The 24,296-nt window shown below is 46.9% G+C and overlaps 1 protein-coding gene across 1 annotated transcript in view; it reads left to right on the top strand.

Annotated features, from left to right (window-relative positions):
- Positions 1-567: 567 nt before the first annotated feature.
- Positions 568-24,296, top strand: part of smpd1 (sphingomyelin phosphodiesterase 1) — a 35,269-nt gene continuing 11,540 nt past the window's right edge. Inside the window, exons 1-5 of the mRNA XM_063054800.1 lie at positions 568-817; positions 18,475-19,244; positions 20,144-20,315; positions 22,869-22,945; positions 23,045-23,190. Coding sequence (XP_062910870.1) covers positions 623-817; positions 18,475-19,244; positions 20,144-20,315; positions 22,869-22,945; positions 23,045-23,190 — 1,360 coding nt within the window. The 5' untranslated portion in view covers positions 568-622. The remainder of the gene's footprint in view (positions 818-18,474; positions 19,245-20,143; positions 20,316-22,868; positions 22,946-23,044; positions 23,191-24,296) is intronic.

Here is a 24,296-nt window from a genome sequence, read left to right as displayed (position 1 = left end):
TAGACCGGATATTGAACTTTTTGGACTTCGACCACACTCCACCGTGATACAACGCTGGGGTCACGGGAGGTCGTTCCTGCCTGCGGCCATCGAACTTCGCAGCTCCTCCCGTGGAGGGTCAGACACCCTGAGCCAATAGACTGGTCCTGGACTTATTTCCATTTGGCATAGTGTGCATATTGTTGTTTGATTGTTTGTGGTTTTTGTATTTCTATATTTATGCTCTGTACTTGGTTGCTGCGGCTGTAACGAAACCCCATTTCTCTCGGATCAATAAAGTGTATCTATCTGACCGTGCAACGTCAATCACACTCTGAATCGCTCCCACGCTCAGACCCCGCCCCTCCTGCCTGTCAATCAGACCCTGCCCCTCTGGCCTGTCAATCAATGCGCTTGCGCCCAGACCCCTCCCCTCCTGCCTGTCAATCAGACCCTGCCCCTCGGGCCTGTCAATCAATGCGCTTGCGCCCAGACCCCGCCCCTTCTGCCTGTCAATCAGACCCTGCCCCTCTGGCCTGTCAATCAATGCGCTTGCGCCCGGACCTCACCAACTGTCAATCAGACTCTGCCCGGTAACCGCCCCGTCAGCGCCGCTCACGTCACGTGATGCGTTGCCGGTATCATGGCGCTGCGATCGCTGCTCTTTTGGTGTATCGGCTTGGGGTTCCTGAGCCTCGGCCTCGACCCACGTCCCCTGGACGCTTCTCCTGCCCCGGTATCGGACACATTCCACAGCCTTGGCGCCCGGTTCGGCCGGGCCAACATCACCTGCTGGACTTGCAGAACGCTCGTCACCGCCCTGGACTTCGCTTTGCAGGTGAGAGTGAGAGGGGATGTGGGGAGAGGAGGGAGAGTGGGGTCGGGGCTGTGGAGTGAGTGAGGGTGATGGGAGGATGGGTGGGTAGAATGTGGGGAGAGGAGGGAGAGTGGGGTAGGGGCTGTGGAGTGAGTGAGGGAGATGGGAGGATGGGTGGGTAGAATGAGGGGAGAGGAGGGAGAGTGGGGTAGGGGCTGTGGAGTGAGTGAGGGAGATGGGAGGATGGGTGGGTAGAATGAGGGGAGAGGAGGGAGAGTGGGGTAGGGGCTGTGGAGAGTGAGGGAGAGGCTGAGGGGAGGATGGGTGGGTAGAATGTGGGCAGAGGAGGGAGAGTGGGGTAGGGGCTGTGGAGTGAGTGAGGGAGAGGCTGAGGGGAGGATGGGTGGGTAGAATGTGGGGAGAGGAGGGAGAGTGGGGTAGGGGCTGTGGAGTGAGTGAGGGAGATGGGAGGATGGGTGGGTAGAATGTGGGGAGAGGAGGGCAGAGTGAGGTAGGGGCTGTGGAGTGAGTGAGCGAGAGGCTGAGGGGAGGATGGGCAGGTAGAATGTGGGGAGAGGAGGGCAGAGTGGGGTCGGGCTGTGGAGTGAGTGAGGGGGCTGAGGGGAGTATGGGTGGGTAGAATGTGGGGAGAGGAGGGAGAGTGGGGTAGGGGCTGTGGAGTGAGTGAGGGAGAGGCTGAGGGGAGGTTGGGTGGGTAGAATGTGGGGAGAGGAGGGAGAGTGGGGTCGGGGTTGTGGAGTGAGTGAGGGAGAGGCTGAGGGCAGGATGGGTGGGTAGAATGTGAGGAGAGGAGGGAGAGTGGGGTCGGGGCTGTGGAGTGAGGGAGAGGGGAGGGGAGGATGGGTGAGTAGAATGTGGGGGTGATAGCGGGTAGAGTGGTGTCTTTGGGGGAGGGGCAGGGTTGGGTTCTAGGGAAATGGGATGAGGGCAGAGTTTTGGCTGTGCGGGATGGGATCCTGGGGTAGGTTGGGAACCTGGCCTAAAGGGGTGGGGGATGAGGATAGGGAGAGGGAAGATTGAGTGTGGGAGTGATGTGGTCTAGGGTAGGGGAAAGCACGCTGGGTTTGGGAGACACATGGGTGTGTGTGGGACGGGGTTGAGCTGGTACCAGGGATATGGGTAGAGTTGTGGATAACCTGGTGGTCTCAGTTGGCGGGAAGACCTTGGCTGGACTGGGATGTAGGGGGTCTCTGTGGGGTGTGAGGGTGGGGGTAGAAGGGAACCGTGGGTGATGGTGACCTCAGAGTGGGGTGGGAGAGTATCCTGCGTTGTGGGTGGTGTACATCAGCCACGGGGTTCTGGAACCACACATCCTGACCAGAGGAAGTGTGAGGAGTTTATGACAAGGTAGCTATTTGGCCTGTAATGACCACACGATGGTGGGAGATTCTCACTCAGTACCACCTCCTTTGGAACTCAATACCTAAATCGATAAAACGGATGCAGACACGGTCGACAATTTTAAATGCCAGCTCAAGGCCTATTTATTTAACCTTGCTCTTAACTAACATCCTTGTCTTTTTATGTTTTCACTTTATCCCATTGTAAGCACTTTGAACTATGTAGTTTGAGTAAAAATGCTCCATAAATAAATAATTATTATTGTTATTAAATGCAGGGAGAATTCCTGCCTCTCCTACCGTAAGACCAATGTTCCTTGTAATTTGTAATGACCAGTGTGCATAAAGACCTTGTGCTGTGCAATTTTTTGCCCAGTGGCGACAATCTGTGCACACTGAATTTGGTATATAGAAGTATTAATTTTAACATCTAGCAAAATGCTGTCAATAAGAACTTTGATCTCCTCTTGGTTTGATCATTTGTGCTCTCGTTCATCTGCACCTGTAGTAGGTGATGAAGGATTTTCTCACCAGAGCTTTTGCACACTGTCCATATAGTCATAGTCATACTTTATTGATCCCGGGGGAAATTGGTTTTTGTTACAGTTGCACCATAAATAATAAATAGTAATAAAACCATAAATAGTTAAATAGTAATATGTAAATTATGCCAGGAAATAAGTCCAGGACCAGCCTATTGGCTCAGGGTGTCTGATCCTCCAAGGGAGGAGTTGTAAAGTTTGATGGCCACAGGCAGGAATGACTTCCTATGACGCTCTGTGCTGCATCTCGGTGGAATGAGTCTCTGGCTGAATGTACTCCTGTGCCCAACCAGTACATTATGTAGTGGATGGGAGACATTGACCAAGATGGCATGCAACTTGGACAGCATCCTCTTTTCAGACACCACCGTCAGAGAGTCCAGTTCCATCCCCACAACATCACTGGCCTTACGAATGAGTTTGTTGATTCTGTTGGTGTCTGCTACCCTCAGCCTGCTGCCCCAGCACACAACAGCAAACATGATAGCACTGGCCACCACAGACTCGTAGAACATCCTCAGCATCATCCGACAGATGTTAAAGGACCTCAGTCTCCTCAGGAAATAGAGATGGCTCTGACCCTTCTTGTAGACAGCCTCAGTGTTCTTAGACCAGTCCAGTTTATTGTCAATTCGTATCCCCAGGTATTTGTAATCCTCCACCATGTCCACACTGACCCCCTGGATGGAAACAGGGGTCACCGGTACCTTAGCTCTCCTCAGGTCTACCACCAGCTCCTTAGTCTTTTTCACATTAAGCTGCAGATAATTCTGCTCACACCATGTGACAAAGTTTCCTACCGTAGCCCTGTACTCAGCCTCATCTCCCTTGCTGATGCATCCAACTATGGCAGAGTCATCAGAAAACTTCTGAAGATGACAAGACTCTGTGCAGTAGTTGAAGTCCGAGGTGTAAATGGTGAAGAGAAAGGGAGACAAGACAGTCCCCTGTGGAGCCCCAGTGCTGCTGATCACTCTAATGACGCTTTAAAACATCAAGTTTCCAAATATCACTCCACTTCTTCCCACTTGCGAATTCTTCAGCAACTTTTGCATTGCAACAATACATGCAGGTAACACCAGTTTCTGTATTGTGCATAAATATTTCTTGTAGCTGCACATTCCTAACCTCATGAGCTTTAGGTGTAATAGTTTCCACTGTTTCATTAAGTCATTCTGCTTTAAATGAACTAACAGTTCTTATGTGCTTCATGCACTTTGCTTCTTTGGAATTCGACATAGTGAGTCAATAATTTATTCAATAAAAACGGTATAAATAAGACAGTTCTAAAATCTGTAGGCAAATCATCGCAAACTTCATGTCATCAACACCGTCCGCATCAGAAACTGGAAAAGGAATTGTGATCGTGTACGATCATGAAATATACTTTTTGGTCAGATAATGTTGGGAATCAAAAAGGTGAACATAGTGTGACAGAATTGAAAACAGTGAATAGAGGATGAAGGTGTTGTATCTGAATGCGCACGGTATATGGAATAAGGTAGATGAACTTGCAGCATTGTTGCAGATTGGCAGGTTTGATGTTGTAGTTCTTACTGAATCGTGCTGAAAGAAGATTACAGCTGGGAGCTCAATGTCCAAGGTTACACAATGTATCGGAAGGACAGGGAGGAAGGTGGAGGGGGTGGCATTGCTGTGTTGGTAAAAACAAAATCAAATCATTAGATAGAGGTGACATAGGTTGGAAGGTGTTGAATCATTGTGGAGCTTCCCTACTTCCTCAACACTAGCTGCCTCTCCACTGTAAAGAAATGACAGATGGAATACTGTGTCAGGAAGCATATGGTCATGCACTTTGGTAGAAGATATGAAATGGTTGATTATTTTCTAAATGGAGAGAAAATACATAATTCCACAGATTCACCACCTCTGATTTACCAAATTCCTCCTCATCTCTGTTCTAAATGGATATCCCTCTATTCTGAGGCTGCACCCTCTGGTCCTCAGCTCCCCCACTATAGGAAACATCCTCTCCACTCAGATGTGCTGATCCCTTTAGCGATGCTGACCGCAGGCTGTGGTATCAAAGTTGCAATGAACATGTTCCCAATTGCTGACTTTGCGGTCGAAACAAGCTTACTCAGTGAAGGCAAGATGAGTCAGTCCCATCGCTGTGGTCTGATCACTGTGCGAAAACTTTCTGTCTCATGTCACACAACAGGAGGAACTGAGCAAGTCGGGCAGCAGCTAGGGAGAGGAAAAAACAGTCATCGGGACTCTTGGTCCTCTTATCTCTTTGATTAAACCTGCTTCTTGACTCATAGAACATTATAGCACAGTACAGATGTTGTGCTGATCTTTTAAACTACTCTAAGATCAATCTAACCCTTCCTTCCTACAATTTTTCTTTCATTCAAAGATTCAAAAAACTTTATTGTCATTCTAACCATTCTTCAGCTCTGCAGGGCAGAATGAGACAGCATTTCCCAGGAGCAGTGCAATCATAACATCACAAATGCAACACTAAATAATAAACATAACAATAAATAGTAAAACACAACAGCCACATGTCAGTTAAAATCAAGTTATAAGTGTCCAGTGTAAGTTAAAAGTGTCCAAAGCAGAGTCAGGTAGAGCAGCTATTTAGCAGTCTGACTTCAACCATCATAATTAAAGAGTCTCTTGTATGCCTCTAATGTATCTCCCTCTACCACCACCTACGTGTTCCACACACCTACCACTCTCGGGGTGAAAAAAAATTCTGACATCCCCACGATTCATTCTCCAATCTCCTTAAAATTAGGGTGCAGAGTAAATTTATTATCAAAGTATGTATACATTATGTCACCATATACTACCCTGAGATTCATTATCTTGCAGGCATTCATAGTAGAACAAAGAAATACAGAACTACATGCAAAGACGATCAGCCAGTGTGCAAAAGAAGGCACGTTGTGCAGGTATCAATACGATTGAAAGAGTACAGAAGAAATTTACAAGGATGTTGCAGGGACTTGAGGGCCTGAGTTATGGGGAACAGTTGAATCGGTTTGGACTTCATTCCCTGCAGTGTAGGAGAATGAGTGGAGATTTGATAGAGGTGTATAAAATTATGAGGGGTATAGATAGGGTCAACGCAAGCAGGCTTTTTCCACTGAGGTTGGGTGGGGCTACAACTCGAGGTCATGGGTTAAGGGTGAAAGGTGAAATGTTTGAGAAACAGGAGGGGGAGCTTCAATCAGAGGGTGGAATGGGCTGCCAGCACAAGTGGTGAATGTGAGCTTCATCTCGACATTTAAGAGAATTTTGGATAGGTACATGGATGGGAGGGATGTGGTCTGGGTGCAGGTCAGTGGGACAAGGCAGATAAATAGTTTGGCATGGACTAGATGGGCTGAAGGGCCTGTTTCAATGACTCTATAATAAGTAAATAAATTATGCCCCTTATATGAACTATTTTCATTCTGGGGAAAAGTCAGGCTGACCACTCAAACTCTGCCACATCTCAGAGATAATTCTCACACAAGATAACAGCCCATTCTGTAACGGTCACTATCAGTCTCTCTCTCCTTGTCTTGTTTTATCTCCAGTCTGTTTGCTTTGCACACACCCCTCTCTGCACATAACAATCAATAAAAAATTTCTCTATTTTAGATCATAAGATGGGAGCACAATTGGGCCTTTTGGCCTGACAGTCTGCTCTGCCATTCCACCATGGCTGATTTATTATCCCTTTTAACCCTGTTCTCCTGCCTCCTCCCTGTAACCTTTCACCCTGAGTAATCAAGAACCTATCAACCTCTGCTTTAAATATACTCAATAACTTGGCCTCCACAGCTGTCTGTGGCAGTGAATTCCACAGATTCACCAGCCTCTGGCTAAAGAAATTCCTCCTTATCTCTGTTCTCAATGGAAGTCGCACTATTTTGAGTCTGTCCTCTGGTCCTAGACTTCCCCGCTATAGGAAACATCCACTTCACATCTACTCTACCTAGGCCTTCCAACATTTGACGGATTTCAATGAGACCTAACCCCCTGCCCCACTCACAACCCCCCCCCCGCATTCTTCTAAACTCCAGCAAATATAGGCCCAGATCCATCAATGCTTCTTGTACATTTCTTTCATTCTCGTGACTCTCCTCTGGTATCTCCCCAGTTTCAGCACATCCTTTTTTAGATAAGGGGCCCAAAGCTGCTCATGATACTTCGTGAGGCCTCACCAGTACTTTATAAAGCCTCAGCATTACATTCTTGCTTTTATATTCTAATCCTCTTGAAATGAATGCTAATGTTGCACTTGCCTTCCTCACCACCAATTCAACCTGCAAAATAACCTTCAGGGAATCCTGCACCGGGTCTCCCAAGTCCCCTTGCGCCTCTGAGTTTTGAATTTTTTTTCAAATTTAGAAAATTTTATATTGACTGCTTGCCTTCCACAGTGAGGCAACGGCAGAACAGAGGATTTGAGCTCAGTATCATACAAAGGAGAAGGTGCGTGTTGCAGTCCAAGCTTGGACTGGGTGTGAATTTGTGATTATCTGTTTCTCTGGCATCTTTTGAGTCCCAAGATCAGTGTGCAAAAGTAATGTTCTACCCTGTTACACTGTGGTCTTTCTCTGGGTTTGTGTGGCATTGTCAGTTCTGCTAACCTCTCGTGATCAGCATCCTGTCGGTGATATAGAACGTAGACCCCGTACAGCGCAGCAACCATCCATTCCAATTAAATTAGTAATCAAACAGCTAACTAAGCTCATCTCTTCTACCTACACAATGTCCATATCCTTTCATATTCCTCACATTCATGGGGATATCTAAATGCTTCTTAAAATTCCCTAATGTATCAGCCTCTCCTGCCAGCCCAGGCTGTGCATTCCAGGCACCCACCACTTGCTGTGTATTTTTAAAAAAACAAACAAACTTGCCCCTCATATCCCCTTTGAAATTGCGTTCTCTCATTTTAAATATGTCTCCGGTATTAGAGATTTTAACCCTGGGGAAGAGATAGTGTCTGTCCACTCTGTCTGTGCCTCTCATAATCTTCTAAAGCTCTATCAGATCTCCCCTCAGCTTCTGGCGCTGCAGAGAAAACAACCCGTGTTTGTCCAGCCTCACATTGTAGCACACGCCCTGTGATCCAGGCAGTATCCTGGTAAATCTCTTCAGCACCCTCTTCAAAGCCTCAACATCCTTTAACGGGGTGACCAAAACTGTATGCAGTACTCCATATGCAGCCGAACTGGAGTTTTATAAAGCTGCAACACAACTTCCTGAGGTTTGAACTCACTGCCTTGACTAATAAAAACAAGCAATTCCATAAGCCACCTTAACCACCCGATCAACCTGTGTAACCACTTTCCGGGAGGTATGAACTTGGATAGGGTCCTCTGCTCATCTTTGCATTTGGCTGGGTTAAACTCCATCTGCTATTACTCTGCCCATTACTGCCGCTGTGATATCCATTCTCGTCCACTGCCTTCAATTCTGTAGCTTTAAAGCCCAGACATACTCTTGGTTCTGCTTGTTTTGATCTCCTGGTGTATCTGTAAACAACAGCCAAGGCAAAGCACAGCAACTTTCAGTCAGTTTAACAAGCAGCTCTGTCGCTTCACACTCAGTTACTCAGAGACCTCGGTGTACACTCAGTGGCCACACACTGTACCTAAAGCCCATCCACTTCAAGGTTGAGCACGTCGTGCGCTCAGAGATGCTTTTCTGCACACCACCGTTGTAATGTGTGGTTACTCGAGTTACTGTCAGTTTGAACCAGTCTGCTCTGATCCCTCTCATTAGCAAAGCAGTTTCGCCAACAGAACCGCTGCTCACTGGATTTTTCTTATGGTTTTTGCACCAATCTCTGTAAACTTTGGAGACTGTTGTGTGTGAAAATCCCAGAAGATCAGCAGTTTCTGAGATACTGAAACCACCCTATCTGGCACTAACAATCATTCCAGCCCGCTGCCCCGGGATCAGTAAAGTATGACTATGACTATCAGTCACTTAGATCCCCATTCTGATGTTTGTTGTGAACAACAACTGAACTCTTGACCATGTCTACGTGCTTTTGGGCATTGAATTGCTGCCACATGATTGGCTGATTAGATATTTGTATTAACGAGCAGGTGCACCTAATAAAGGGGCCACAGTGTATCAGTGATTTGGATGAAAATGTCGATGGATGGATTAGCAAGTTTGCAGATGACACCAATATGATGGAAATATGGACTGTTTGAAGGACTGGCCATAAGACATGGGAGCAGAATGAGAGCATTTGGCCATGGTCTCCTCCACCATTCCATCATGACTGATCTATTTCACTCTCAATCCCATTGGCCTGCTTTCCTCGTAACTTTTGACACCAGGGGTCCCCAACCTTTTGCGCACCGGTTTAATATCGACAATATTCTTGCGGACCCCGCGTGCATTCAAGTTCAACAGTGGGCGTGACAGGGAATGAGGAAAGGTGCAGCTGACTCATATCGGTTCATATCGCCAAATCATATCGTTTCCTCGCGGCCCGGAGCACACGTTTATGGCCCGGTGGTTGGGGACCGCTGCCCTATCTAATCAAGAACCTATCAACCTCCACCTTAAATACACCCAATGACTTGGCCTCTGCAGCCACCTGTGGCATTGAATTCCACAGATTCACCACTCTCTGGCTAAAGGGATTCTTCCTCATTTCCATTCTAAGTGGAATTCCCTGAAAAGGCTGTGCCCTCTGGTCATAGACTCACTCACCTCAGGAAGCATCCTCTCCATATCCACTCCAATGTTCGATAGATTTCAATGACGTCCCCTCTCATTCTTTTAGATTTTAGCGAGTAAGGGCCCAGAACCTTCAATTACTCCTCATATGTTAACCCTTTCATTCTTGGAATCATTCTCCTGAACCTTCGGGTTCTCTCTAATGCTGCTACATCTTTTCTTACAAACCACATTTCCAGAAAAGTTGGGATATTTTCCAAAATGCAATAAAAACAAAAATCTGTGATATGTTAATTCACGTGAACCTTTATTTAACTGACAAAAGTACAAAGAAAAGATTTTCAATTGTTTTACTGACCAACTTAATTGTATTTTGTAAATATACACAAATTTAGAATTTGACGGCTGCAACACACTCAACAAAAGTTGGGACAGAGTTAAAATAAGATTGAAAAGTGCACAGAATATTCAAGTAACACCGGCTTGGAAGACTCCACATTAAGCAGGCTAATTGGTAGCAGGTGAGATATCATGACTGGGTATAAACGTAGCGTCCATCAAAGGCTCAGTCTTTGCAAGCAAGGATGGGTCGTGGCTCACCCCTTTGTGCCAAAATTCATGAGAGAATTGTTAGTCAGTTGAAAAGGAACATTTCTCAACACAAGATTGCAGAGAATTTAGGTCTTTCAACATCTACAGTACATAATATTGTGAAAAGATTTAGAGAATTCAGTGACATCTTAGTGTGTAAAGGGCAAGGTCTGAAACCACTCTTGAATGTGCGTGATCCTCAGCATTACATCCTTGTTTTAGTATTCTAATCCTCTCGAAATGAACATGAACATCACATTTGCCTTCCTCACCATCTACTCAACCTGCAAGTTAACCTTTAGGGAATCCTGCACAAGGACTCCCAAGTCCCTTTGCACCTTAGATTTTTGAATATTCTTCCCATTTAGAAAAGAGTCTACACCTTCATTTCTTCTGTCAAAGTGCATGACCATACACTTCCCAACACTGTATTCTATCTGCCATTTCTTTTCCTTTTCTCCTTGCCTGTCTAAGTCTTTCTGCAGCCTCCCTGCTTTCTCAACAGTACCTGCCGCTCCACCTATCTTTGTATTGTCTGCAAACGTGGCCACAAATCCATAAGTTCCACCATCCAAATCATTGACCTACAATGTAAAAATAAGCAGTCCTAACAATGTCTGACCCCTGTGGATCTCCGCTAGTCACTGGCAGCCAATCAGAAAAGGCTCACTTTTCCCCCACTCTTTGCCTCCTGTCAATCAGCCAATGGTCTATCCATGCTCTTTCCTGTAATGCCATGGGATCTTACCTTGCTAAGCAGCCCCATGCCCAGCATCTTGTCATAGACCTTCTGAACATCCCAAGTACACAAAATCCACCAATTCTCCTTTGTCTTGCTTGGTATGTCCTCAAAGAATTCCAACAGATCTGTCAGGCAAGATTTTCCCTTAAGAAAACCATGCTGACACAGACCCATTTTATCATTAGTCTCCAAGTACCTTGAAACCTCATCTTTAACGATTGACTGCAACACTTTCCCAACCACTGAGGTAAGGCTAACTGGCCTACAATTTTCTTTCTTCTGCCTCCCTCCCTTCTTAAAGAGTGGAGTGACATTTGCAATTTTCCAGTCCTCTGGAGCCATTCCAGAAGCTATTGATTCTTTGAAGATCATTACTAAAGCCTCCACATTCTCTTCAGCCACTTCTTTCAGAATCCTGGGGTGTCGTCCATGTGGTGCAGGTGACCTACCTTTGTTCAGACTTTTCAGCTTCCCAAGCACCTTTTCCTTCGTAAGACCAACTGCACTCAACTCTGTCCCCTGACTTGTTTAAACTTCTGACATATAGCTGGTGTCTTCCACAGTAAAAACTGATGCAAAATACTTAGTCAGTTCATCCAGCATTTCCTTGCACCCTTACAGATATTTATGTCTGTAAAAAGAAGTTTTGGTATCCTCTTTGATATTATAGGCTAACCATATTTCATTTTTTCCTTCTGACTTTTTAAAAAAAGTTTCCCAATCCTCTAGCCTCCCAATAATCTTTGCTCTGTTATTTGCCTTCTCTTTTGCATTTATGTTGGCTTTGACTTCCCTTGTCAACCACTGTTGCGTTATCCTGCCTTTAGAATACTACTACTTTGGGATGTACCTGTCCTGCGCGGTTTGAATTTCTCCCAGAAGCTTCAGCCATTGCTGCTGTGCCATCATCCCTGCTCGTGTTCCCCTTCAATCAACTTTGGTCAGTTCTTCTCTCATGCCACTGTAATTCCCTTTACTTCACTATAATACTGATTCATCTGACTTTAGCTTCCCCTTCTCAAATTGCAGGGTGAATTCTGTTATGTTATGATTGGCTCCTGAGGGTTCCTTTACCTTAAACTCCCTAATCAAATCTGGTTCATTACACAGCACCCAATCCAGAATAGCTGATTCTGTAATGGCCTCAACCACAGGCTGCTCTAAAACGACATCTCATAGGCATTCTACAAATTCCGTCTTGGGATCCAGCACCAACCTGAATTTCCCAATCTACCTGCATATTGACTATTGTAACATTGTCCATTTTACAATGCCTTTTCTTTCTCCTGTTGTATTTTGTAGGCCACATCCTGCTACCGTTTAGGGCCTGTATATATCTTTCATCAGGGTCTTTTTACCCTTGCAGTTTCGTAGCTGTACCCACAAGGATTTTATATTTTCCAATCCTATGTCACTGCTTTGTCAGGATTCGATTTTATTTTTTACCGCCAGAGCCATCCCACCCTCTCTGCCTACTTGACTATCGAAGGATACCGATGAGTTACAGATAAGGGCAGAGAAGTGGCAATGGAATTTAATCTGGACAAGCGTGAAGTGTTGCACTTGTGGAGGTCAAATGAAAGGAGAAAGTAGACCCTTGCTGGCACTGAGGTCCTGCAGGATCGCGGGCTCCTGGTCTGTAGTGGCTGTTGGTATGCTACACCATCACTGGTAGAGTTGTTGAGTCAGGAAGCCATGCTGCAGCTGGAACACGCATGGAATATTGTTGCAGCTCTGGTCACCGTATTATAGGATGTCGGGGGTGGAGCAGTTCACCAGGATACTGCTTGGATTAGAGGGTATGAGCTGTAACAAGAGGTTGGACAAAGTTGGGTTTCTCTCCTGGAGCACTGGAGGCTGAGGAAAGATCTGGTGGAAATTTATCAGATTGAGAGGCGTAGACAGACTATCTTTTTCCTGGGGTTGGAATGTCTGATGCCAGATGGCACACTTTCAATTTGCTGATGGTACCAAGTGGTGGGGCTTATCAGCAAAAATGATGAAACAATGTACAGGGAGGAGGTCAAACACCTAGAGAGCTGGCGCAGGGATAACAACTTGATGCTTAACGTCACCAAAACCAAGGAGATGATCGTCGATTTCAGAAGGTCTCAGCCTGAGCACACACCCCTCAGCATCAGCGGCTCCACAGGGGAGGGAGTGGAAAACATCAAGTTCCTTGGGGTGCAGATCTCGGACAATCTCACCTGGTCCAGGAACACTACTGGGATTGTGAAACGGGCCCAGCAGAGATTGCACTTTCCGAGGAAGCTTAAACAAGCATCACTCCCCACTAACATCTTAACTACATTCTACAGAGGTGTGGTTGAGAGTGTGCTGACCTTTTGCATCACAACCTGGTACTCCAGCTGCAGTGCTGTTGACAAAAAAGCCTTGCAGAGGGTGGTTAGGGGAGCAGAGAAGGTTATTGGGGTCTCCCTACCTTCTGTCCAAGACCTCTTTCAGAGTCGGTGCCTCCAGAAGACACGGTACATCATTGAAGACCCTTCACACCCTCTCCATGAATTGTTTGTTCTTCTGCCATCAGGCAAACGTTACAGGAGCATCAAAACTAAAACCACAAGGCTACTAAACAGCTCCCTCCCACAGGCAGTCAGACTGCTAAATAGCTGCTCTACCTGACTCTGCTTTGGACACCTTTTAACTTGCACTGGACACTTATAACTGATTTTAACTGACATGTGGCTGTTGTGTTTTACTATTTATTGTTATGTTTATTATTTAGTGTTGCGTTTGTTATGTTATGATTGCACTGCCCCTGAGAATCGCTGTCTCATTCTGCCCTGCAGAGCTGAAGAATGGTTAGAATGACAATAAAGTTTTTTGAATCTTGAATGCTTTAAGATTTATTTATCTAGAGATACAGCACAGTAACAGGCCCACACCCAATGGGTCCAAATACACTCGTGACCAATTAACCTACTGGCCTGTTCTCCTTTGGAATGTACGAACTCCTTACAGACATCAGTGGGAATCGAACCTGTGTTGCTGTGCTATAAAGCATTACGCTAACCCCTACTCCACCGTCCAACCCCATGGTAGAGGGGGCAAGTATTTCAGGTAGAGTGGTGGGTGGTAGATTTTTCAATATGTGAAGAGTAATAGGCGAGAGTAGATATCAGACTGCTCTGCAAGAAGGCAGAAGAGAGGAAATTATAGGCCAGTTAGTCTGACCTCAGTGGCTGGGAAATGCTGACGTCAATTGTTAAAGATGAGGTTTCGGGGTACTTGGAGGCACATGATAAAATTAGCTGTGGTCAGCGTGGTTTCCTCAAGGGGAAACCTTGCCTGATAGATCTGTTAAAATTATTTGAAGAAATAACAAGCAGGATAGACAAAGAAGAATCGGATGATGTTGTCTACTTGGATTCTCAGGAGGCCTTTGACAAGGTGCTACACATGAGGTGCTTAACAAGTTAAGAGCCCATGGTATTACAGGAAAGATACTGGCAGGAAAGAGCATTGGCTGATTGACACGAGGCAGGGGAGTCTAGGAGTAGAGAGCACAACCTCACAATAGATGGATGTCATTTTAGAACAGAGATGAGGAGGACCTGTGGAATTCATCAGCACAGACGGCTGTGGAGGCCAAGTCATTGTGTATATTTAAAGTGGAGGTTGATAGGTTCTTGATTGGTCAGGGCAAGGGCAGGAAACTGGGGTTATTTGTAAGGCCAGTGATGTTGTGGGGATGGAACTGGACTCTCTGACGGTGTGTCTGAAAAGAGGATGCTGTCAAGTTGCATGCCATCTTGGACAATGTCTCCCATCCGCTACATAATGTAGTGGGTGGGCACAGGAGTACATTCAGCCAGAGACTCATTCCACCGAGATGCAGCACAGAGCGTCATAGGAAGTCATTCCTGCCTGTGGCCATCAAACTTTACAACTCCTCCCTTGAAGGGTCCGACACCCTGAGCCAATAGGCTGGTCCTGGACTTATTTCCTGACATAATTTGCATATTACTATTTAATTATTTATGGTGTTATTACTATTTACTTATTTATGGTTTTATATAGCTATATTTATACTTTGTTCTTGGTTGGTGCAACTGTAACAAAACCAAATTTCCCTCGGGGTCAATAAAGTATGACTATGACTATTAAGTGACGGTAAGTCGCCATGATGGAATGGTGAAGCAGACTTGATTGGCTGAATGGTCTAATTCTGCTCCAATGCCTTATGGTCTCAATATGATGTGAAAGGAGGTATATGGATGACACACACAAGGTGAACATTTTGTATAAATGTCAGTGCTGCCACAGTAGCGTAGTGGTTATGTCGTGGTGCGATTCCAGCCCGGGGCTTTTGCAGTACAGAGTTCAGTTCCAGCTCACTCTATGAGCAGTGTGATCGTTCTCCCGGTGAGCTAGGTGGGTTCCCACCAGGTGCTCCGTTTGCCTGCCACAGTCCAAAGGCATACTGGTTAGAAGGTGAGTTGGTCATTGTATGTTCTCCTGTAATTACGTTGGCTTTAGGCAAGTGGTGACAGAGCACAGTGACTCTTGGAGCTGGAAGAGTTTGTTTCATGCTGTTTCTTTAAAAATGAAATAAATAAAAGAAATTGACATCAAGATTGGCATGGCATCGCTGGCTGAATGGACACTCCAGTGCTGTACTCTGTTCTGTGACTGGCCATCCTGGTTCATTACCCTGTCCAGTGCTGTACTCTGTTCTGTGACTGGCCATCCTGGTTCAATATCCTGTCCAGTGCTGTACTCTGTTTTGTGACTGGCCATCCTGGTTCAATATCCTGTCCAGTGCTGTACTCTGTTTTGTGACTGGCCATCCTGGTTCAATATCCTGTCCAGTGCTGTACTCTGTTTTGTGACTGGCTGTCCTGGTTCATTACCCTGCCCAGTGCTGTACTCTGTATAGGGTAGCAAGAAGGGAGCTTAAGAAGGGGCTGAGGAGAGCAAGAAGGGGGCATGAGAAGGCCTTGGTGAGTAGGGTAAAGGAAAACCCCAAGGCATCCTTCAATTATGTGAGGAACAAAAGGATGACAGGAGTGAAGATAGGACCGATTAGAGATAAAGGTGGGAAGATGTGCCTGGAGGCTCTGGAAGTGAGCGAGGTCCTCAATGAATACTTCTCTTCAGTATTCACCAATGAAAGGGAACTTGATGATGGTGAGGACAATATGAGTGAGGTTGATGTTCTGGAGCATGTTGATATTAAGGGAGAGGAGGTGTTGGAGTTATTAAAATACATTAGGACGGATAAGTCCCCAGGGCTGGACGGAATATTCCCCAGGGTGCTCCACGAGGCGAGGGAAGAGATTGCTGAGCCTCTGGCTAGGATCTTTATGTCCTTGTTGTCCACGGGAATGGTACCGGAGGATTGGAGGGAGGTGAATGTTGTCCCCTTGTTCAAAAAAGGTAGTAGGGATAGTCCGGGTAATTATAGACCAGTGAGCCTTACGTCTGTGGTGGGAAAGCTGTTGGAAAAGATTCTTAGAGATAGGATCTCTGGGCATTTAGAGAATCATGGTCTGATCAGGGACAGTCAGCATGGCTTTGTGAAGGGCAGATAGTTTCTAACAAGCCTGACAGAGTTTTTTGAGGAGGTGACCAGGCATATAGATGAGGGTAGTGCGGTGGATGTGATCTATATGGATTTTAGTAAGGCATTTGACAAGGTTCCACATGGTAGGTTTATTCAGAAAGTCAGAAGGCATGGGATCCAGGGAAGTTTGGTCAGGTGGATTCAGAATTGGCTTGCCTGCAGAAGGCAGAAGGTCGTGATGGAGGGAGTACATTTGGATTGGAGGGTTGTGACTCGTGGTGTCCCACAAGGATCGGTTCTGGGACCTCTACTTTTCGTGATTTTTTTTATTAACGACCTGGATGTGGGGGTAGAAGGGTGGGTTGGCAAGTTTGCAGACGACACAAAGGTTGGTGGTGTTGCAGGTAGTGTAGAGGATTGTCAAAGATTGCAGAGAGACATTGATAGGATGCAGAAGTGGGCTAAGAAGTGGCAGATGGAGTTCAACCCAGAGAAGTGTGAGGTGGTACACTTTGGAAGGACAAACTCCAAGGCAGAGTACAAAGTAAATGGCAGGATACTTGGTAGTGTGGAGGAGCAAAGGGATCTGGGGGTACGTGTCCACAGATCCCTGAAAGTTGCCTCACAGGTGGATAGGGTAGTTAGGAAAGCTTATGGGGTGTTAGCTTTCATAAGTCGAGGGATAGAGTTTAAGAGTCGCGATGTAATGATGCAGTTCTGTAAAACTCTGGTTAGGCCACACTTGGAGTACTGTGTCCAGTTCTGGTCACCTCACTATAGGAAGGATGTGGAAGCATTGGAAAGGGTACAGAGGAGATTTACCAGGATGCTGCCTGGTTTAGAGAGTATGCATTATGATCAGAGATTAAGGGAGCTAGGGCTTTACTCTTTGGAGAGAAGGAGGACGAGAGGAGACATGATAGAGGTGTACAAGATAATAAGAGGAATAGATAGAGTGGATAGCCAGCGCCTCTTCCCCAGGGCACCACTGCTCAATACAAGAGGACATGGATTTAAGGTAAGGGGTGGGAAGTTCAAGGGGGATATTAGAGGAAGTTTTTTTACTCAGAGAATGGTTGGTGCGTGGAATGCACTGCCTGAGTCAGTGGTGGAGGCAGATACACTAGTGAAGTTTAAGAGACTACTAGACAGGTATACGGAGGAATCTAAGGTGGGGGCTTATATGGGAGGCAGGGTTTGAGGGTCGGCACAACATTGTGGGCCGAAGGGCCTGTACTGTGCTGTACTGTTCTATGTTCATTTCAGATCCCCCCTCCCCCTCCCACTTTCAAATCTCTTATTATCTCTTCTTTCAGTTAGTCCTGATAAAGGGTCTTGGCCCGAAACGTCGACTGTACGTCTTCCTATAGATGCTGCCTGGCCTGCTGCGTTCACCAGCATTTTTTTGTGTGTGTTGCTTGAAATTCCAGCATCTGCAGATTTCCTCGTGTTTGTGAATACAAAATCCAAAGTAATTTATAAAATCTCAGTACATGGATGTCACCATCTACAGTACAACCCCGAGATTCATTTCCTTGCAGTCATTCACAGAAAATACAAAAAGAAACAGGAAAAATAAACAAAATCAGAATTGGAATCAGAATCCTTTATTATCGCCAAGTATGTGGACACGTACAGGGAATTTGATGCTGGTTTCCCTGAGCTTTCGCTGTACAGAATCAAAAAGCAAACAAAACAATAGTGCAGATAATCGTGAACTATATACAATGAGGTATACCTGTGTATGTACAGGTGGACTTGGTTTATAATAGACTAAAATTCAAATAATAAGAAGAAATACTGAAAACATGAGACGAAGAGTCCTTGAAAGTGAGTCTATAGGTTGTGATAACAGTTCAGTGTTGGGGTGATTGAAGTTGTCCCTTTTTGTTCAGGAGCCTGATGGTTGAGGGGTACTAACTGTTCCTGAACCTGGTGGTGTGGGACCTGGGGCTCCTGTACCTGCTTCTGGATGGCAGCAGTGAGAAGAGAGCATGTGCTGGGTGGTGGGGCTCTCTGATGATGGATGCTGCTTTCCTGCGACAACGCTTCATGTAGATGTGCTGGGTGGTTAGGAGGGATTTAAATGTGATAGACTTGGCCGTACCCACTACTTTTTGTAAGATTTTCCATTCTCGGTACATTTTCCTATAATTGTGGTCCGTGTAGATGTGCTCGGTGGTGGAGAGGGCTTTGGGCTGTATCCACTGCTACTAAAGGTTGGTTTTATTGGTGTGTCTGTCCTGCAGCTGCAGACCGGTACAGATGAGGTGGGGTTTGTGGCCACAGAGCTGTGTATTCACCTGAAGCTCGCGCCCCAGAACATCTGTGCCCAAGCCATCAAACTCTTTCAACACGATGTGATCAGTGCTTGGGTCAATTCCATCCTGAAGCCGTCAGAGATCTGTGGACTGCTGGTGGGCAGTGATTGTGGCCACTGGGATATCTACTCCGACTGGAGTGTGCCTCTCCCCGGCACTCCGAAGCCTCCTGTTGTCCCTCCGAAACCACCCCACCCAGGAGCACCAGTCACCAGGGTCCTGTTCCTCACCGACATTCACTGGGACAGAGATTACACCGAGGGGAGTAACCCAGACTGCAGAGACCCTCTGTGCTGCCGGCCCGGATCAGGAAGGCCCCTCTCGCACCAGCGGGGTGCCGGCAGGTGGGGGGAGTACAGTAAGTGCGACCTCCCCCTGTGCACCATCGAGAACCTCCTCCAGCACCTGCAGTCTGAGCACTTCGACGTGGTGTACTGGACTGGTGATATCCCAGCCCACAACATCTGGCATCAGACCCGGGAAGACCAGGTCCTGGCCCTCAATACCATTACTCAGCTCATCCACCGTTACCTGGGCAACACTACCGTCTACCCATCCGTTGGCAACCACGAGAGCACGCCAGTCAACAGCTTCCCACCGCCCTTTATCCACGGCAACGAGTCCTCTGCCTGGCTCTACAGTGCCATGGTCCAGGCCTGGAAGCCCTGGCTACACCAGAGTGCCCTGGAGACCCTCAGGTAATTTGGGGGGGCGGGGGGGAGAGAGGGAACATGCATTGACATTGATTGAGTTTGTGGGAATGAAAGGGTTAACATATGAAGAGTATTTGATGGCTCTAGGCATGTACCTGCTGGAGTTTGCAAGAATTGGGGGTGGGTGGGGGGAAATCTCATTGAAACCTATTGAATATTGAAAGGCCAAGATAGTAGATGTGGAGAGGATGTTGCCTATAGTGGGGGAGTCTCGGACCAGAGGGCACAGATAGAGTGGATGTGGAGAGGATGTTTCCTGTAGTGGGCGAGTCTAGGACCAGAGGACACAGATAGAGTGGATGTGGAGAGGATGTTCCTTATAGTGGGGGAGTCTAGGACCAGAGGGCACAGATAGAGTGGATGTGGAGAGGATGTTCCCTATAATTGGGAGTCTAGGACCAGAGGACACAGATAGAGTGGATGTGGAGAGGATGTTCCCTATAATTGGGAGTCTAGGACCAGAGGACACGGATAGAGTGGATGTTGAGAGGATGTTTTCTGTGGTGGGGGAGTCTAGGAACAGAGGGCACAGCTTCAGTTAGTCCTGACGAAGGGTCTTGGCCTGAAACATCGACTGTATCTCTTCCTAGAGATGCTGCCTGGCCTGCTGCATTCACCAGCAACTTTGATGTGTGTTGCTTGAATTTCCAGCATCTGTAGAATTCCTGTTGTTCAGTAGAGGGATGTCCATTTAGCACAGAGCTGAGGAATTTTTTCAGTCAGAGAGTAGTGAGTTTGTGGAATTTATTCTCACATCAGCTGTGGAGGCCAAGTCTTGCAGTAAATTAAAAACTTGACATCCTGCCTGATGGGGTCATGTATAGAAGAGGGTAACTGCGTTGTGTCCGCGGCCCCTGGTTCTGATGTGTGTTTCTCACTCAAAGGCGCGGAGGCTTTTACACAGCAAAGGTGCAGCCAGGACTCAGACTCGTCTCCCTCAACATGAACTTCTGCTCTCATGAGAACTTCTGGCTGCTGGTGAACTCAACTGATCCAGCTGACCAGCTGCACTGGTTGGTCAACATCCTGCAGGAAGCAGAGCAATGTGGCGAGAAGGTATGTGAGCCTCGCGGTGCTGGTGACCTCCAGCTTGGCCCTGCACCCCAGCCTGGGGAGTGGTCAGACATCCATCAGCCTCTGACCTCCAGCTTGTCATAGTCATACTTTATTGATCCCGGGGGAAATTGGTTTTTGTTACAGTTGCACCATAAATAATTAAATAGCAATAAAACCATAAATAGTTAAATAGTAATATGTAAATTATGCCCCATGCCCCAGACTTTCACAGGGGAGAGGTCAGACGTCACACTGTGACCTCCAACACACAGCCAAGGTCTCTCCTCCTCAGCATTACACACTCACTCCTCCGCCCCAGGGTTGTGGGGGTGGTGCTGGGGCAGTGAGGAGCGGGTGGCAGTGACTACCGCATGATCTCAGTCTACTGCTGTGGGTGGGAGGTAAGTCCATTCCAAACCACCACCCCTGCATGGTTCACAGAGGGCCACTCGCACTCCTCACTCTCCCGCAGGAGTGGATCCATGTTCCCTGTATGGAACCGGAGGAAAGGAGCTTGGAGATTGCAGTGGCCAGGGCCTGAGGTGAGGCCCCACCGCTGTGCCCACCAGTGGGGGTGAAGAGGAAAGATGATCACGGAGGTTCAGACCCCTTGAAAGAACTCTCTCCCTAGGGCCCTGCAGACCACTTCAGATGCTAACTGTTGTGTGAACCTGCCTCTCCTTCTCTCCACTGGCCATTTGCTCTCTCACCCTGCTGTGCTTATGAAAGAAATTCCCATTCCATTGATGGTCCTTTTGCTGATGGTTATTGCACATCCCCTACGTGATCACCAGTGGGTACAGCTTCCATACACACCCTTCATCTCAAAGGTATTCCTTGCTCCTCACCTTTCCCTGACCTCCATCCCCATGCTGCGCTCCTGGCCAAATTCCCTTGCTCTTCCAAATCTTCTGAGTGCCATTTTTCCCATCCCTGGGACACAGACAATTGCTCCTCATTCCCTCAAAGTCAACTTTATTGTCACAGGCACCATGAAAATCTTCCTTGCAGCAGCATTGTGGGCACACAGTCAGCCGCCCCGTGGTCACGCGGTGTTAAGCGTGTCGGCCGGTCACACGGTGTTAAGCGTGTCGGCTGTGTTCATAGGAACTATTTTATTTCAAGATACAGCACAGAGTGGGTGCTTGTGGTTGTTTGAGCCCCGCTGCCTAAGCAAACTCATAACCCCAGTGATCACAGGCTGCACCATTTTACAATAACCAAGTAACCTGCTTGGTACATCACTGGACTGGGGGAAGAACCGGTTCACCCAGGGAAACCCACACATTCGACGGGGTGGACGTACAGGGTCTCCTTACAGGATGGCACCAGAATTGAACTACAAACTGCCCTGAGCTGCAATAGTGCCACGCTAACTGTTATGCTACAGTGGCACCCATTTTTACACAAAAGAACATTTGAACCAAAAGAATACCAAACAGCATTGTCGTGCCAAGTGGTCATAGTGTTGGTATAGTAAGGCAGTGATTAGGGTTGAGATGGTTGGTTTAAGAAGCGTATTGTTGAAAGGAGTGACTGTCCTGGAACCTGGTGATGTGGGATCACAGGCTACCTGATGGGAGCTGTAACAAGGTGGCACGGTCCGTGGCGTGAGAAGATGGTGGGAACTGCGGATGTTCTAAGATTAAACGTGGAACAGTACAGGCCCCAAGGCCCACAATGTTGTACCACCCTTTTAACCTTCTGCAAGATCAATCTAACCTTTCCCTCCTACACAGCCTCCATTTTTCTATCATCCATGTGCCTATCTAAGAGTCTCTTAAATGCCTCTACCCTGGCAATGCTTTCCACAGACCCATCACACTCTGTACAAAAATTAACAAATAAAATTTAAAACATCCTATCTCTGACATCTCCCCCACCCCCACTCTTTCCGCCATTGCCTTATAATGACTCCCCCCTCATATTAGCCATTTCTGTGAGAAAGTCTGGCTGTCCATTTGATCTTATCATCTTGTACACCGTATCAAGTCGCCTCTCGTCCTCCTCCACTCCAAAGAGAAGAGGTGAGAGTGGAAAGATTTAAGAGGGGCGTGTGGGGTAAGTTCTTCATGCAGGGGGTGCTGACTGTGGAACTGGTTGAGGCAGGTGCAATAGTGTAAGAGGCATTTGGATAGGGTCATGGAGGGGTGGGGACTGGAGGGACATGAATCAGGTAGTATTCATTTGTTCACTGTCCCAGTTCAAATTTGTCATCACCTGACTGTACACATACACAACCAAATGAAACAACATTCCCCTGGACCACAGTGCACCCACAAAACATATATCTCACACAGTACAGAAAACAAAATATTACCACAAATAAGCTAATAAAATATTATTCCAAATGCAAGTCATGTGCAGCACAGGACGTGGGCTACATGTATGAAACAGCTGGATGGGCACTGTGGTCAGCATAGACAGGTTGGGCCGAAAGGCTGGGCACCTGGGGTGATATGTCAGGTGTGCTGTGCCCAGGGGTAGTGTTAGTGAAGGTCAGTACTGCCTCTCCCTCTTGTATCCACGCTGTGCTGTGTGTCTATCCTTCAGGTTCACATCATCGGCCACATCCCCCCCGGCCTCTGCATGAAGGTCTGGAGTTGGAATTACTATCGCATTGTTAACAGGTGAGTGTGGTAAGGAGCGAGATCTGCCCGTCATTGACCCCTCTGCCACTGTGATTCCTGCCAGTTCACCCTTCTCTCTCCCCCCATCCCACCACATAGGTACGAGGGGACCATCGCCGCCCAGTTTTTCGGCCACACCCATGTTGATGAGTTTGAGGTGTTTTACGATGAGGAGACCTTGAGCCGTCCGCTCTCTGTAGTGTTCATCGCCCCGAGTGTCACCACCTACATCAACCTCAACCCCGGTAGGTAAGCAGAGGGGCTGCGACCCCCGGGTCCCGGGACCCTCCTGAAGTCCACAATTAGTGTGTAAGGTTTTAAGCATTGAATTTGTCTCACTCGCGAATGATCTTGTGTTGTGATAGAATTATGCCTCGTTCCTCCCCAGTGAGTAGATTTCCAACCCGTTTAACCCACTTCGGCTCTGTATGGTTTTTCATTCTTCTGAATTCTAGTGAATACAGGCTCAGAGCCATCAGACACTCTTCATATGACAAGCCATTCGATCCTGGAATCATTCTGGTGAACCTCCTTCAAACCCTCTCCAGTTTCAGCACATCCTTTCTAAGATAAGGGGCCCAAACCTGCTCACAATACTCCAAGTGAGGCCTCACCTGTGCTTTACAAAGTCTCAACATTACATCCTTGCTCTTACATTCTTGTCCTCTTGAAATGGATGCTAAGATTGCATTTGCCTTCCTGGGCCAAATGGCCTAATTCTGTTCCTATATCTTATGGTCTAGGATAACATTGTAGGCCGAAGGGCCTGGTTGGCACTATAGTGTTCTATGTTCCAATAAAAAGAAAGGGAATTGTAGGTCAGTTAGCCTAATCTCAGCGCTTGGAGTCTATTATTAAGGATGAGGTTTCGGGATAGTTGGAGTCTAATGGTAAGTCAAAGTCAGCATGGTTTCTGTAAAGAGGAATCTTGCCTGACAAATCTGTTAGAATTCTTCGAGGAAGTAACAAGCAGGGTGGACAAAGGAGAGGCCGTGGATGTCATTTACTTGGATTTTCAGAAAGTATTTGTTCAGGTGCCACACATGAGGCTACTTAACAATAAAATCCTGTGGTGTTCAGGAAAGATATTGTCATGGATAGCGGAATGGCTGACAGGCAGGAGGTATCGAGTGGGAATAAAAGGGGCCTTTTCTGGTTGGCTGCCAGTGACCAGTGGTGTTCCTCAGGGGTCAGTATTGGGACCGCTACTTTTCACAATATTTGTCAGTGATTTAGATAATGGAATTGATGGTTTTGTGTCAAAGTTTGCAGATGATACAAAGATAGGTGGAGGGGCAGGTGGTGCTGAGGAAGCAATGTGATTGTAGCAGGACTGAGACAAATTGGAAGA

Source organism: Mobula hypostoma, chromosome 7, assembly GCF_963921235.1.
Source record: "Mobula hypostoma chromosome 7, sMobHyp1.1, whole genome shotgun sequence".
NCBI lineage: Eukaryota > Metazoa > Chordata > Chondrichthyes > Myliobatiformes > Myliobatidae > Mobula > Mobula hypostoma.
Note: the sequence above shows the minus strand (reverse complement) of the source record. Positions and strands in the feature narration are given on the sequence as shown.